The 16,960-nt window shown below is 37.3% G+C and overlaps 2 protein-coding genes across 13 annotated transcripts in view; both read left to right on the forward strand.

Moving 5' to 3' along the window:
* The window catches only part of LOC141432612 (carboxylic ester hydrolase-like), a 31,727-nt gene extending 27,678 nt beyond the window's left edge, over window positions 1–4,049 (forward strand). For all 12 annotated transcript variants that reach the window (XM_074094265.1, XM_074094268.1, XM_074094272.1 and 9 more), the window contains 3 exons: window positions 1,736–1,905; window positions 2,703–2,986; window positions 3,475–4,049. In XM_074094265.1, coding sequence (XP_073950366.1) covers window positions 1,736–1,905; window positions 2,703–2,986; window positions 3,475–3,673 — 653 coding nt within the window. In that variant the 3' untranslated portion in view covers window positions 3,674–4,049. The remainder of the gene's footprint in view (window positions 1–1,735; window positions 1,906–2,702; window positions 2,987–3,474) is intronic.
* A 1,314-nt stretch (window positions 4,050–5,363) lies between these two features.
* LOC141432340 (cysteine synthase-like) lies at window positions 5,364–15,270 on the forward strand. The gene is made up of 10 exons (XM_074093881.1): window positions 5,364–5,462; window positions 6,381–6,505; window positions 7,923–8,090; window positions 8,444–8,610; window positions 9,250–9,474; window positions 10,172–10,304; window positions 11,254–11,434; window positions 13,160–13,297; window positions 13,930–14,177; window positions 14,998–15,270. Exons 1-10 carry the CDS (start codon window positions 5,413–5,415, stop codon window positions 15,072–15,074), a joined length of 1,512 nt encoding a protein of 503 aa, XP_073949982.1. The 5' UTR covers window positions 5,364–5,412; the 3' UTR covers window positions 15,075–15,270.
* Window positions 15,271–16,960: the final 1,690 nt, after the last annotated feature.

Consider the following 16,960-nt stretch of genomic DNA (forward strand, 5'->3'; position numbering starts at 1 on the left):
GTAGGTAACCTCAATTGTTCCTTTTTAATTAATAAATGACACCTAACATAAAAAAAAAATTAAATATGTACTAAGTTTAAACTTAAAATTACTATTAGTGACTAATTACTACAACAAAAAAAAATGTTGCGCGGTTCTTTTATTTTATTGTTTATTAAGTGACGCTTTAGAAGCTTGCATATTTAGCCAACAGTTTCAAAATTAAAAACTATTTAAAAACTACGAGTAATTGGACTATGCATAATAAAATGAATTAATCCTTAATATAATGAATAGATTAATTATTTGCTCATATTACAGGCTATACCCGGTATATATTCGTAATCATAAATTGTGCTTCACGAAATTAAATTGTGTTTTTTTTTGCAGTTGTCATTTTGAGGTTATTTTGACGCCTAAAAATACTCCATTTACAAACACCGTGTTGGCTGTTTAGGGGCTAACAATGTAAACGGAAAGTAGAAACAAACGCATAAAGTGTCCGTAAATTATATTTATAAAATTTAAATGTTGTCGTCAAGCAAGTTCAAGTGACGATTATGACGCTGCAGTGCAAAAATAACGGGTCACTTGGTACGAAGAGTTCCATGCAAAGTGGACCGATATTTTTGCTCGTCGTCACATGATTTGCCTTGTCAAGCACCTTGTGCTTTAAATAAAATTAACCATAATTGCCATCTTTTTTTTCCTTGAGAAGGTAATCACGTTTATAACATCTTCCTAACTTAATATTGTAAGTACCTGATTGTCCGCGGTTTAAATACTCTACTGATCGTGTCGTGAGACTTTGAGAATGCCATAGGATAGTTTGTTTCCGAAAAATTGTATAGTTCCCACGGGATCGCGAGAAATAAACGAACTCTTCGTAGATGAAGTCGTAGGCAACAGCTAGTTCTAGTATTTTCAAAATCAAACTCACAACATTTATTGACATAAAAAAACACACTACATCACAACAAAAACACATGCATGCTACATCTTTACTCTGACTATGCTATTCACCAAATTTGCTCGAAACGTTAATTAAAAAGCTTCTTAAAAGTAAAAAAAAAAAAAAACGAAAATAGCTCCTTTTGCGTACCTACAAGCAGGCAAGGTCACTGCTCTTAGCTCGCACCGATTTCGCCCCTTTCACACTTTGTTTAGGTTTAGAAAATGTCATAGGTAAGCTTATAAACTTTAAAATGTGATTGACTGATCGTGTAACTAGTTAGAAAATCAAAACATGATGCACCGAAAAGAGAAAATAAAACTGGAATCCACTAAACAATTAATATTTAGTACCTAGACAAATAAAGAAAAAAATCTAAGTACTGCCTTTTCGCAACGTAAAGTTTGGCAACCTGTTACATTTCGCAACTTTTCATTTCGCAAACTCTAAAACTGTAAATATTTTAGGATTTATTTCAGGGCCATCGTGTTGAACCCTTTAGGTTAGGTTAGGTTAGTTTTATAAAAATCCTGAAATATATACAGTTTCAGAAATATTAAACAGTTGGGAAATGAAAAGTTGCGAAATGAAACAGGTTAGCAAACGTTATTCGCCGAAACATTAGTAAACCAAAAAAACACGTTTAAAACTATACTACGTATTTATTAGTACCTATCTATATATCTTATTATAATAGTGTAGTATTATACAAGAAATAATTCATTTATGACTTTTTCAATTCAAAATATTATTAATGAGTAAAATGTTTAGCGGCAGTAAGCACTTTTATATGATTTTGTCCAGGTCTGCAACGCTACCCGAAGTTGTTGAGCGAGTTGGACCGCGAGTTCCGCCGCGTGGCGCCGCCCGAGCTGCTCGCCGGCGCGCACGCAGCCGCCGTCGTCGACGACATCCGACACTTCTACTTCCAGCAGCGGCCCGTGGACTTGCGCAACATTGACAGCCTCATCGACGTGAGTATAGTGGCGGGACTCGGGGCGATATTGGAATGAGTGAACAAATCACTTATAGAAGGGTTCTGATCTGACTGTGGTTTTTATATTAAAAATAAATTGAGTACTTCCAAATATAGGAGCATGGTGAAAAGGATCTTTTTTCTTTTAAATTTCCAAATCACCCTGTTTGCCTTTGCCCAGGAGTGGGACATAGTGTACCATAGCCTAGTGAAATAAAAAAAAACTGATTTCGTTGATAGGATTTCTTAACAAAAAAAAACATAATTAGGAACACGACAGCAACAGACAGTGAAATGCATACGAGCATCGAGTAGTTAAACCTGCTTCGTTCTTTCATGGGTGAAAATATAGTAGAACGACTGATTGTTTTTTTTCTGTGTCATAACGGATCTCAATTGAATCAGCGTTTTGTATGTTTGACGACATGGCGTGACGCAACTTCTTACATTTTAAGTACTTACTTACCTTAAGTTGCAATAATCTGTGCGGTGCGTATCTTTCTTTATCGTGACGAAAAGAGGAGTCGAAATCAAGATTTCGTTTAAATACCTACGTAAATTGCATTTTTTTTTTATTGTTAAGGTTGCCTGGAAGAGATCGCTCTGAAGCGATAAGGCCGGCTATTGCTTACCTCATAAAATCTCTATGTAAATACTCGTACCTGTTTTAAGTACTGTTTACTATGTGTTGGTGTGCAATAAAGAGTTATTGTATTGTAAATTCTACTTTAGAAAACCAGTTTCATTTAAATTTTGCAAATGAACAGCTTTTTATTAATATCTTTCCACATGCAGCTTTTCACGGACGTGATGTTCCTGCGGCCAGTCCTGGACACGGTGCGATTGTACGCAAACAGCAACCGAACGAGTCCCACGTACCTGTACCGGTTCGCATTTGATGGAGCCCTGGGGCTCTTCAAGCGGATGCTAGGCATCAGCCACCCCGGCGCCTGCCACGGGGACGAGATGGGATACCTGTTCTACTTCTCCAGGCTCAACTACAGATTGGACGATGATTCCCCCGAGCTGGCGGTGTCCAGGAGGATGATTCAACTTTGGACTAACTTTGCGAAAACAGGGTCTGTATAAAATAGTCCTTTTTGATAAAAGCTTAAGTTGCCAAGCGGGCTTAAATTTGCTAAGCATACGATATCTACTTCATCATCCTAGCCTATATACGTCCCACTGCTGGGCACAGGCCTCCTCTCAGAACAAGAGGGCTTGGGCCATAGCTCCCACGCGGGCCCAGTGCGGATTGGGCTTCGCACGCACCATTGAATCGCTTCGCAGGTTTAAGCAGGTTTCCTCACGATGTTTTCCTTCACCGCAAAGCTCGTGGTAAATTTCAAATGTAATTCCGCACATGAATTTCGAAAAACTCAGAGATGCGAGCCGGGGTTCGAACCCACGACCCTCTGCTTGAGAGGCGATAGGTCAAAGCACTAGGCCACCACGGCTTAATTCTACTTATCTCTCTTCTATCTACTACTTATATCTACTTAATTTTATCCATTTACATACATATTTCGTCACAGGTTTTATTAACTCTGAAAATTGAATGTTTCAGGAACCCAACTCCGCCGGTGGACTACGAGTCCGTCATCGACTTTGACTGGTTACCGGTGAACGACACCGCACACATCAACTACTTGGACATCAATAGCAACTTCACTCTACTGGAGGACCCAGAGCCGAAGCGGGTGCTTTTTTGGGACGGCCTCTACAACAGCAACGGCGCGAGTGTCGCGACAACGCCAACATCTTGAGCGCCAGAGATTGCGTTGTACGTTTTTCAGTGTTAAGTGTCGGTACTGACTATCGTGCGTGACAAGCGCGACCGCGAGTGCTCCACGAGTGGAAGGACTGTGATCTCAGTTCGTGCGACAAGGTCCAAGGTCTACAATGTTGGCTTTAAACATCGACGGATGTCCTCAGAACTTTTTAAGAGCTCCATTATATTTCTTAGTGGAAGTGGATGATAGAGCTTTTAAGTATTGTAAATATTGTATTAAAAATCTACTGACTATGCTAATTTATCTGTATATTCTATCCTTAGATTTTGTTTACGTTGTTTGCTATCCAACAAATTAATTAGGTTAAGTGATTTTGTGTTGTATACAAAATACATTTATTTAAACGAAATGTTGTCTTATTACCTGTTTAACTGCCAGCTAATATAAACTTATGGATTCAATTTCTATGCTACAAAATAGAGTCGTTCCGGGAGCACATTTCCCATAAGCGTGCGTAATGTACCTTCTAGCACTACCTACTGTTATATCAACGTTCGCAACGACTCTTCCGCGTCTCATAGGTTTATGGAAATTAGATACTCAAATTAAATTACCATGTAACGCACCATTGTTCGAGCCCCGTAATATTCTGAATACATAACTGAGATAGTTACGCTTGTTTTGTAAAAGTTATCAATGGTTCTTTGCACCACTTAAATTAATACTCGTAACGATACATAATGGATAGGTACAATAAAATATAATGTTATTAATGATTATTGCTTCATTGCAATCCGATAATACATAGAGAAGTAGCAAAGTGAAAGCGTGATTTAAAATTCTGAGTCCCGTAGTTATCTCTTTCCATGTTTAGAATATGTTTAAATAAAAATAAAAATAAATGTATTTAAGTAGGTGTTATTCAAGACCAAATTATTTCAAATCACAAAATTGAAGAATTTGATGTACTAAAAGCAATCGAAAAAAAATACAAAACTAAACTGACTCCAAAAACCCTCTTACAAAGTGATTTATTACCAGTTTGAAGTCCGTGCCGTATAGATAGTAAGTATATGTTTTATTTGTTAAACAAAGGTATAACTGTATACTGCGATAAAAGAAACAATATTATAGTCTCACCATGCTTTGCCAATCAGCGTACAAAATAAATTAAATTAGAGAGAGAGAAAATAAAAAATAACAAAACATCAGATAAAACTTTACAATCGAGATCATTATTAAATTGAAATTAAAATAATTGTATTACATCATCATTTCTAGTATATCTAATATAATTTTCAATAAATAGCTTAACGTTAACTCCTCGTATTTATTTTACAAAAGATTGGTTTTAACGATGTAGAGACGATAATTGTTTAGGAGTCCTCCTGGTGCTCCACCGTTCGATTAAATTCACCATATGCATTGTGACGAGCATAAATTGTTTAGCAACAATCAATCTACGAATAATAAATCATGAATTTAGTTCTGGCAACGCAACAAACAAAAATCACGAGTAACATTTTTATTCTTCTTTTTTTTGTTCTACAATTCTATACCAGATTTCGATGGATCATTGATAACTGCGTTTATCGCTTATATATATGAAGCGGATTGCGGAATTCTGATAATATAAAATTTAAGTCATAAAACAGTAAACCGTGAAAATACTTATTTAAATACGATACTTTTCAACATAATTTCAATAAGTATAAATATCACTTCTAACCGAAGTTTATTTCAAAGTGGCTCAGTCTTCTCTCAAGTAAGACATGGATTATTTGACAAGAATAGGACAGGAAACCAGATATCCAAACACAATGTAAGTGAATTGAATACCTAGTAAGATTTGTGTGAGATTAATTAACAAGTTGAAGATTATTAATTAAGGAGGTACTTTCTTAGTGTAGCCTTTGTTTATTCACATGTCGTAGCCCCTCTATGAAGCGTTGCCGCTAATTCATCACACTCGATGAGCTGAAAGAAGCACTGTCTGAGCGAGCTAAAGACTCTGTCGTAAAAAAGAGTTAAACGCGTAACTGAACTTGAGTCTTAATTAACATACCCCCTTGTTACTTTGTATTCTTATGCTCGTAGGCAAGGGCGTCGCCAAGGGGGGGGGGGCAGCTGCCCCCCTTATGATTCTAAAAAACTTGCCAAATGTAAAGCAACCAAACTAAAATCCCAAGTACCAAAGTTCATGTGCTCTCAACTTTACCTACAATACAATTCATACTTTCTCATTCTCCATATTCACTTGCCACCCCCCCCTGGGCCACCAGCTGGCGACGCCCTTGCTCGTAGGTACCTATCACACACACTAGAGGCCTATATAGTAAAGTAATAGCTGGATATAGAGTAAACCTTGCTTCGTAGTGTACGAGTATTATATTAGTAGTAATATAGTATTCCTATTATTAGCGATGGCGATGATACGTACATATAGGTACTTAGATACTCGTAATCGAAATTGTCAGTTAATGTTGTACTCGATCTGTTTTATTTTGGACTCTGTTCGTATGGCAGAGAATGTAACTTACCTTCGCTCACTTTTAAACAAGTTTTCACTCACACATTATTTTTCTCCATAAATTAGGTAATAAGAAATACAGTGAACAACAAAACGATATCGCGATCAAACCATGTCAATGTTCTTAAATGTCCTTACCCAATGAAGTTTAAGAACATCATGGATGTTGTTTGCAGCTTTTAAGTGGAGTTTGGGGTATTGGTATTACAGGAATTTTGCTGGCCGTGGTATCGGGGAGCGCCTCGTGCACCACAGCATAATAGACTTCGTGGGCAACACGCCTCTGGTCAAGCTGAACCAGATACCGCAGGAACATCAGCTAGCCTGCGAGATATGTATGTTTATTTTAGAGTTATATACGATGTTACACGAGTTATACATATTTTATACGAGCCTTCAAATTCTTCTGGGATATTTTAACAGGTGGTTGGGTTCGTTTGATTGAATGTCTCTGTAAATACAAAATATCCATAGGACTAAAACTACTATTAAATTAAAATAACTAAAACTAAAACTTTAATTAAAAAAGAGAGGTGGGCCTCTTGGCATGGTGCCCATCGCGCAGGCAGCATTCCCGCGTTGAACTGCGATTGAGATCCTTTGCGCGAGGAAGCTGCCGGCGCGAGGGTTGCCTGTGCCTCCCTTAACCTATTGCTGAGCTCCCTGTGTAAATGTTTTTGAGACTTTTTTATTGTGGTTAACAAAAGTTTTTATACATTGCGTGTAATCCAAGGCGTGATTAAACGTTGGAATCCAAAATTCCGATAAAAAATGTTTCACAGGGGCGTTCAGTCTACCTAAACAATAACCTCTTGAAGTATTCCGGAAGAATTTGAAGACATCATGTACATTTTTTCACCTAAGTAACAATATAAAACAATACAATAACTCTTATTGAACACCAACACATAGTAAGCAGTCAGAAATTAACTTCCTCAGACTAAGTAGGTAATATTAAAAGGGATCAGATTTTTATATTTTTGATAAAGCAACGATCTATTAATACTTATAACTTATTGGAATATTTTTTACTGTAATATATTTACATACATTACTTATAATCCAATATAGTCCAAGAAACGGTAAGCACTGCCTTGGGATGCCCCGAGTGCAATTTTTTTTTATTCGACTGGGTGGCAAACTAGCACTTGCTTGGGTCTCCTGATGGTAAGAGATCACCACCGCCCATAAACATCTGCAACACCAGGTGTATTGCAGATGTGTTGCCAACCTAGAGGCCTAAGATGGGACACCTCAAGTGCCACTAATTTCACCGGCTGTCTTACGTACTCTCCACGCCGAAACACAACAGTGCAAGCACTGCTGCATCGCGGCAGGATTAGCGAGCAAGATGGTGGTAGCAATCCGGGTTGACCTTGCACAATTTAAGGTCCTATACCACCTGCAAATACCAATACCTAATAAGCAATACAGTCAATACATACTCAAACCGACTTAGTAAATCAACTGAAAAAAGTTAACGCCGTGTCTTCTACTTTGACATTGATAAATAACCCTTAATTAACGTTAATGTATGTATGTACCTACAGTATAAATCATGAAATAAAACAAAAGAGTACTTACCTAGGTAACTAAAATCGTTAACTACGACAAATTCCTAATAATTCGCACATGAAATAAAAATTTCTTTTGGGGCTTTTGAGTCAAGTACACAAAGTAACACAAAAGCCCCAAATTTTTTGAATTACGACAGTTTTTTATTTCATGTGAGAATTATTCTTAATCACTTAGATGTAAAATGCGAGTACATGAATCCGGGCGGGTCGATCAAGGACCGCATCGCGCAGAGCATGATAGCGGACGCAATGAGCAAGGGCCTCGTCCACCACGACACCGAGTTTGTGGAGCCCACTTCTGGAAACACTGGCATCGGCATTGCTTTTGCTTGTACGCAGAATGGTCAGTATTCACTAAATTACACCAATATTGCAAATGCGTTTGCTTTTGCGTTCTGTGTTTGTTACTGCTGCACGCTTTGACGCTACGCTACAATGGATAGACGGATTTGAATGATTTGGTATACATATGACAACGGGATATTGACATTCACTCATTAATTTCATTCATTCTCCTTTTTATGCAATCAGTTCTTTATGTAACTGTGTGTGTTATAATTCACTTGAACTTCAACTGTCGTGGCACTACATATGTACATACCTAGTTGGGAATATTGAATAATCAACATCAACATCCACCGGAAATTCTTCAGTGTACCAGCTGTATCTAAATTAAGTATTTATTCTTTTGTTTAGGTCACAAGTCTGTGATAGTAACAACTGAAAAGAACTCGGATGAGAAGGTTAACACGTTGAGACTACTGGGAGCGAAAGTCATCCAGACTAAAAATAGCGACGAAGAAATGGCGGTTGCGGAAAGAATAAGAGACAGTGATCCAAAAAAATACATCATGCTAAATCAAGTAATACTCACGTGTCTATTAACTTACCAAGTAAATGTGTGTTATACACACACACACACACACACACACACACACACACACACACACACACACACACACACACACACACACACACACACACACACACACACACACACGCACACACACACGCACACACACACACACACACACACACACACACACACACACACACACGCACACACACGCGCACGCACACACACACACACACACACACACACACACACACACACACACACACACACACACACACACACACACACACACACACAAACACCACGCCTGTATTTTAACAAGTTTGACAAAAAAGGTACAATAATAGTGACAGGTTGATAGCCTGTCGCCTACGGTATACCTTCACCTATATCCTCAGTCGCCTCTTACGACATCCAACATCCGAGGAAGAAATCTGTGGAAGAAATGGAGAAGTGTACTAATTCTAACCCGACACCACACAAATGTTAAAAAGAAATGAATCTGGTATTTTCCTACAAAAAGGTCTTGAAGCTACATTACTTTCATTTAACCCATTCGTGCCAGCTCTTGTGAATCGATCTGTATACTTACATATGATTATTTTTTTATAGGCAAGAACTGTTTTTGTCTTTCTTTATTTCCAAGTTCGCAAACCGAGTCAACCCGCAAACCCATTACGACACCACGGCGAAGGAGATCATGAGCGCACTGCCCGGGGTGGACATGTTAGTAGCCGGCGTAGGTACTGGCGGAACCGTCTCCGGCACCGCTCACCGGCTTAAGGAACAGTTTCCTGACTGCCTTATTGTCTCACCCGAACCCGATGGCTCCACTATGATCCTTCACAACAGAAAGCCACACCCTTTCTTAGTAAGTTAAATTCTGTGATGCTCATCATAATATTAAATAAAAATCTAATATATAAAATTCTCGGGTCACAATGTTTGTGACCAAACTCCTCCGAAACGGCTTGACCGATTTTTATGAAATGTTTTGTATTTGCGCGGTTTAATGGACTGTATCAAGGTTGGCCTAAAACACTCTGTAGTTTTACCTATAAAGGCGGATGGAAATATTTTAACTGAAAAGCTGGTATTCACTCACCCTTAACTCCAGAAGCACTTGATGATGCTATTGCTGCGGTCTTGTATAGCTCTAAATCTTCCGGTGGGTTTTAAAAGAATTAAATATATGCTGCGAAAATACATGGAGCGAAGCGCTGCTGTCTTAGTTGACAGACAACTCTTTTTCCTTTTTTACTCTATATATTTTGTCATAGAGCAGGACGTGCGTGGAGGTTGGATGGGTGGCGAAATACTTCCCATTTCAAATCAAAATACTCCATCCAACTAGGCTCAAACATTTTGTGTATACTCGGTAGGTCTGAGAGTAGGATGTAAACTATTTTTCATACTTCTACGTGGACGGAAACGCGAGCAACAGCTAGTTATTTTATATTATGAGCATCACAGAATTTCCGTGTACTTTAATGTGTGCTTAATGATTTTCTTTCTTCGAATTTCCTCTCCGGTATACCTAACATTTATCGGTACCGTAAATGTTTCAGGTGGAAGGAATTGGAGGCTCCAAACCCGACCCGGTGTTTGATGAGAGCATAGTCGATCATGCTGAAGTTATAACGGATAAAGAATCTTTTCTGATGGCCAGGAATATGTCAAAGAAGGAGGGAATATTGTGCGGTAATAACATAATCTATGATTTTATTACCGCACTATAATCGAAAATAGTTAAAAATGTGTTAAGTGTTTAAATTGGAACTATGAATAGGTAGAGTTACGCGCTTATAAGAAAAAAATACAGCTTTGATTATTTGCGTCAATTAGTAGAAAATATTAATCGAGCTTTTGTTTTGTACTCATAGCCATAGCAATATTAACACAGATGTTTACCACTTCGAAATTGTGTTTACGAACGTAGTGCAGTTTAAATAACGACTGGTTCACTAGTGTAACGCGCATATTTATACTATAACTAGCCGTATAGAGTTTGGGTTTCACTATCCCACGTGAACTATGCAATTTTCCGGGATAAAAATATCCTATGTCCTTCCCCGGGACGTAATCTATCTGTATACCGAATTTTATCTAAATGTGTTAAGCGGCTTAGACGTCATAAAGTAACTACCAAAAAAGCCAACAAACAAACAGAATTACAAATTTTCACATTTATAATATTAAGGCAAGTGGGGTTCACCAATGAGCCACTTAATAAAATATACTTAGGTCCAAGTATCGAAATATCTTTAAAACAAAAGTTTATTTTTACTCTTAATTGTACCTATAGCTGGAATAGTCATTATATCTGTGAAAAGAACTTGTAACACGAGCGAAGTAGGAAATAGGAAAACATTAACATCATTATAACTAGTCCAAATATAAACCTGGTGGTAGTTTGGTAGTAATTATCGAATGGTATTTTCACACTTACTTTTTATATGAAGCACGCTTGCCCAAAAAACATCACGATTATGATATCTTAACAAACACTGATGGTTAGTCAACGCAATTGAATGTATACTTAATTCTGCAAATCAGGAAAAGTGTTACCTTATAAGCAAGCATATCAAGGTCCAGTCGCAACATCCTATGCTGTAGTAGTTATGATACCTACTGACAAGTTATATTTCAGGTGGAAGCAGTGGCTGTGCTATGATGGCTGCGATCAAAGCCGCAAAGAAGTATAATTTTGGAGTCGGCAAAAAAATTGTCGTAATCTTGCCTGACAGCATCCGCAACTACATGAACAAGTTCGTCAATGATCAGTGGATGGAAGCGCATTTATTCTTAGACCCTCCTAAGCACACCATGAGGTTAGTTTACCAAACATAAAAAAAGGTTTGATCTGTAGGACTGCTTTCTGCTAGTTTTACATTTTCCTTCTATATATGTTTGCTATAGAAAGTACTCCAATTACTAAGTGTACCTAGAACAAAGAGCAGCGGCGGCCTTAGGGGGTGGCGATTGGCGAACAGGGCAACCGCCCGGGGCCTCGCTCTTGCAGGGGCCTCGCGCAACAACCCAAGCAAATTTTAAAAACCGGCCAAGAGCGTCTCGGACACGCCCAAAATAGTGTTCCGTAGCCATTACGAAAAAAAAAAAATAATTTTTCTAAGGATTTCGTATTTTAAAGGGAATCTTCCAAGTTTAGGTATATTTTATACCTTAGGCTGCTATTTACTCTTAAACTACTAATAATTCTCAAGAAAACTTAACCGTTATAGTTTTCCTTGTAAGTTTGATATACTACTACCATCCTGATTTTTTTCAAATTTTTCCACCCACCGGCTTAGATTTTAGAGGGGGAGGCCGCTCGATTTCACAAAAATTTGCATTTTAAAGTTGAATATTTCGCAAAACATATCACTGAATCGAAAAATCGTCTTAGCAAACCCCTAATGGTTTTAAAAAACCTATCCAACGATACTCCACACTATAGGATTGGAGGAGAAAAAAAAATATCACCCCCACTTTACGTCTATGGGAATTGGGAGGTACAATAAAAAAATTTTTTTTTGATTTTTTTATTGTACCATTTGGTCGGCATAGTTTACATATAGGTATATCCGTGCAAAATTACATCTTTCTACCATTGATAGTCCCTGAGCAAAGCCGCGGACGGACGGACAGACAGACAGACAGACATGGCGAAACTATAAGGGTTCCGTTTTTGCCATTTTGGCTCCGGAACCCTAAAAATAACGATTTTTTAACTATATTTTTCAAACAAACAAATCAGTACAAGGGCCTCGCAAAGACCTGCCGCCCGGAGCCTCGCAATGGGTAAGGCCGCCGCTGACAAAAAGTTCCCGCAGCAATATAGTCGATGCGCCGTGGTAAATTCAGCAAAATGTCGTAGTGATTGAGTCCAGTTTCTTAGGGTTCCGGAGCCAAAACGGCAAAAACGGAACCCTTATAGTTTCGCCATGTCTGTTTGTCTGTCTGTCTGTCCCGCGGCTTTGCTCAGGGACTATCAATATTAGAAAGCTGTAATTTTGCACGGATATATAAGCAAACTATGCCGACAAAATGGTACAATTAAAAAAAATTTTTTTTAGTGTACCTCCTATAGACTTAAAGTGGGGGTAACTTTTTTTTCTCATTCAACCCTATAGTGTGGAGTATCGTTGGATAGGTCTTTTAAAACCATTAGGGGTTTGCTCAGACGATTTTTCGATTGAGTGATTTGTTTGCGAAATATTCAACTTTAAAGTGCAAATTTTCATTAAAATCGAGCGTCCCCCCCCCTCTAAAATCTAAACCGGTGGGTGGAAAAATTTGAAAAAATTCAGGATGGTAGTAAATATATCAAACTTTCAAGGAAAACTATAACGGCTAAGTTTTCTTGAGAATTATTAGTAGTTTATGAGTAAATAGCAGCCTAAGGTATAAAATATACCTAAACTTGGAAGATTCCGTATAAAATACGAAATCCTTAGAAAAATATTACTTAATTTTTTCGTAATGGCTACGGAACCCTATTTTGGGCGTGTCCGACACGCTCTTGTCCGGTTTTTTAAAGAAGTAGTGAATTTCAGCTGGTGGAATCTACCTGTCACAGAATTAAAATTGAAACAAAAACTTCTTCTGATCGATGAGGAGTTTACCTGCGCCCAGGCTGTTTTGCGGATGAACAACAAAGGCGTGAATGTAGGAATCGTTATCGATGACAAAGGGTAAGTGTTTCTATTTTACTCATTAATTAACTGGAATATGGATATCAAGAAAGAAACAAATAGGGTATTATATAATAAATTTAAAACAACAAATAAAACTTTTATCGCCGCGTCACAATACAAACTAAGTAATATGTTACCTACTTGAATTGTAGCCGCGTTTCCACCTGATGTGAGGATACACGACACACACAAAAATATCACGCCTGTATTCCGAAATGGGGTAGGCAGAGCACACGAAACGTTATATACCGCATCGGAGCCACTTTTAGCAATTTTAGGTTTTAACTTTGAAAAAAACGGTACAATAGTGACAGATTGCTAGCCTGGCGCCTACGGTATACCTTAACCTATATCCTCAGTCGCCTCTTACGACATCCACGGAAGAAATGGGGAGGTGTAATACTAACCCGACACCACCACGGGTGGGTTAGATGTGACCGACCCATCCGGGTTGCAAAAAATATGTTTATCATGTCATGGACTAATAGAAACGCTTCATTAACCTATCCTTGCTCAGCAACAGCTCGCCGGAGCGGAAAAAGTAAGTGAAGCGTTTGTATTGGTTCATTAACACACATTCCTCGCACATCTCTGGTGGAAACGCGGCCTAGTAATACACCAATTCACAGACGATTCGTCGGTGCAGTTTCCAAGGATGGCTTCCGTTACTCTGCCACAAACCCTACAAAGTTGCCTGGCCTGGGTTCTGAGGAGATGAACTTCGAGGACCCTGTGACTCACCACCTAGTGAAGCACCCTTACAAGCTCGCGAGAAATAGCGACAAAGGCATGCCGACTATCGGAAGACTAGCACGAGTTCTCGACATTACTCCCTTTGTGGTTCTTGGAACACAAGAATTCGATGAAAATAAGAACGGTAAATAATAAAATGAGATCCCCTTAGCTTTTTTTGAGCATAGGGCTAGTAGATTTCTCGCCCAACGTATTGGGACCACGATACAGCGCGGAAACGCAGCCAGCCTTATGGGCACTCTTCCGCAGGAACAAGACTTGGGGGAATTGTATATATAGTTAAGTTATTTTTAGGATAGTTTAGTATAAGTACTTCAATTGTACCTTTTCTTCATCAATAATGCGTTTGTTTAATTAAAATATTATTTTTTTTCACATGAAACTGACAGTGATTGACCCCTATCTCACCTGATGTTAAGTGCAAATTAGGCCAAAGGTGTATCTACCGGTTCAGTAACAGCCTATTCACTCACTGTGTACGTATAGGTACCTATACGCGACTAATTCGTAAGTAAGTATGTTCCAAAACTTCATGCTTCTTCTTGAGATAACCGCCAATGAAACGAGGTAAGTCGTGAAGCGTTCATCAGAGCCTGTGACGTGCGATTTAGCACGTCTTTCAGACGACAGACGAGTCAAAATTCGGTAACCAATGCACACTTCGTTTCGTAATAAAATCGTCAGTTATTTAACATTATACTCGTAGTATATGCGATTATGTACGTCAAGTGTGTAAATTTAAACTTAGATAAAACCGTGAGGTGTTCATATTTAAAGTTCGTAATCGACCTAGCAAAACAATGGAAAATAGATAATCCATCTTAGGTTATCGATTAAATAATTTTAATAACAAAAGACAGGGGAAGCTATTCACTTCCTATTTTAAAGGGTATTCCCTCAAAATATACCAACAATCCCTATTATATTATCACCATTCTTTGCAGAATATTTTATTCCTGATGCTGTCGCTACAACAGAAGAAGTGTTTGACAACATTTTCATGTATTCGACGCGATCATAAACAAAACGCTCTACCACAGACCCCGGCTGGACCACAGGACACGACAAACTAATGTAAAATATTATAATTTATTACATATAAATTACGATCTCATGAGACGATAGTTAGTATTGCGAGATCATTAAAATGTATAACTATCTTAGGTATATAACATCAACTTTAATTTTCATTAATTGATTAAAAAATGGGCGAATAATGATGTATTTATTTAATCACACAATAGCTGGGTGTATTAACTCGAGACTTCAATAGTGTTCAGACTCAAATTTTCAGTTAAAAAATCTAGAAATATATCGTTATTGTTTTAAGTTGCTTAGGATATTATCACTGAAACTTGCGGTAAATACATTTATTCTATTTTATCTTTTTTCCACAATAACTTAAATTTTCTGCACAAAAGTCAGTTACGTGGTCAGGTTCGGATTATCCCTGATTACTTGTAGTATTTAAAAAATACAAGGTATAGAAAAACTTGCTGTTTAAAACATGGAAATGTTCATAATATGATATACCAAGCATGCAAACATAAAAAATTAGGACATTGATAAGACTATTTTTTTCTACATTTCCCGTTGTTCAAAATACACCATCATTTCGTGTCACACTTATTAAGTATATTTTAAACAAAAAAAAGAGGTGAAACCTCTGTAAATCCTTTTTAACTATAAGCAACTTTGAAAATAAGACTGCGAACGTATAATGTTTTCGAGGTCATAATTATTTATCTATAATAATGTAAATTCAGTTAGATTTGCGTCAAGATCGAGCGTCATTTTCGTTACGGTTGCGACAAATTTTTACATTTGCAGTTAAGTTATTCAATATTGATTTCATTTGCTTCAAACTATAGAATTTACTGCAGCCGCGAAAGCAGAGCCTTTTCAATTTCGTGGTCATCAGGTCCTATGGGTTACGAAACTGATTAAAGTTTAGAAAAAGATGATTTCCCTACAAGTAAAATAAGCATTTTTATAAAATTTTCTTTTTTTTACATGTAATCGTATGCCGTTATTGATTAATTGATTTAGAATGGTTACCGTCAACAACATTCACTCCATAGAATTATCAGTTCGTCGCCGTTAACTGGCGAGAGTTCAAGAATTATGAATGTACGTGTGAAATGATCTAAATATAAAAAGAAAATTTCGTAGGAGCATTTTGTTGTAACATAATTTGTTCTGGTTTACCGTAGACGTAGTATTGAAAACTGTTTTGTTCATAGTTGAAGTTATTAATTTACTTTAATTAAGTAATTTCTACATAGTATTTAAATTACAAAAATGACATTTGAAGTCGTCATTTTCGTGGTAAATTATATAGAATCGATTCCTATTCGTTATACCATTAATTAAAGAATATTTTATTCGTTTTCTCATTAGAAGGATTTTCACAACAGTACAATTATTCGATTTTAAAATAAACAAAAATCAGGACACGTTACCGTTAAAATATTTTTATTTTTTACATATAAATTACGACTCATGAGACGATATTAGTATAAGATCATCTATGTATACTATCTTATTTAAATAAATCAACTTTAACATCAAAATTGATTAAAAAATGGGCGAATAATGATGTTTTTATTTAATCACACAATAGCTATCCTGAGGTGTGATAATAAACTGGAAACTCTTACACTCAAACCTTCATTTGAGCGTTCTAAAAGTTGCCTTTTAAAAAATCTTGAAATCTCTTGTCCACTTCCAAAGATATTCAAGGATAGGTCAAGAAAAACGTTTTTTGCAAATATTTCACTTTCCACGGTTAACGACGATGATGATGGTTGATGGGATGACGTTTGCATCTTGTAAAAAAAATGTATAACATACCTAGAGTGATTTTGTAAGCCCTCGTCTATTTTGAGAGAGAGAGCACAGAGAATG

The sequence above is a fragment of the Choristoneura fumiferana genome, chromosome 11 (genome assembly GCF_025370935.1).
Source record: "Choristoneura fumiferana chromosome 11, NRCan_CFum_1, whole genome shotgun sequence".
Taxonomy (NCBI): Eukaryota; Metazoa; Arthropoda; class Insecta; order Lepidoptera; family Tortricidae; genus Choristoneura; species Choristoneura fumiferana.

Coding starts and splice junctions, on each gene's coding strand:
- LOC141432340 (XM_074093881.1), top strand. CDS start 5,413: ATGGATTATTTGACAAGAATAGGACAGGAAACCAGATATCCAAACACA. Junction 6,506..7,922: donor TCAGCTAGCCTGCGAGATAT/GTATGTTTATTT, acceptor TTAATCACTTAG/ATGTAAAATGCGAGTACATG. Junction 8,611..9,249: donor AATACATCATGCTAAATCAA/GTAATACTCACG, acceptor TTTATTTCCAAG/TTCGCAAACCGAGTCAACCC.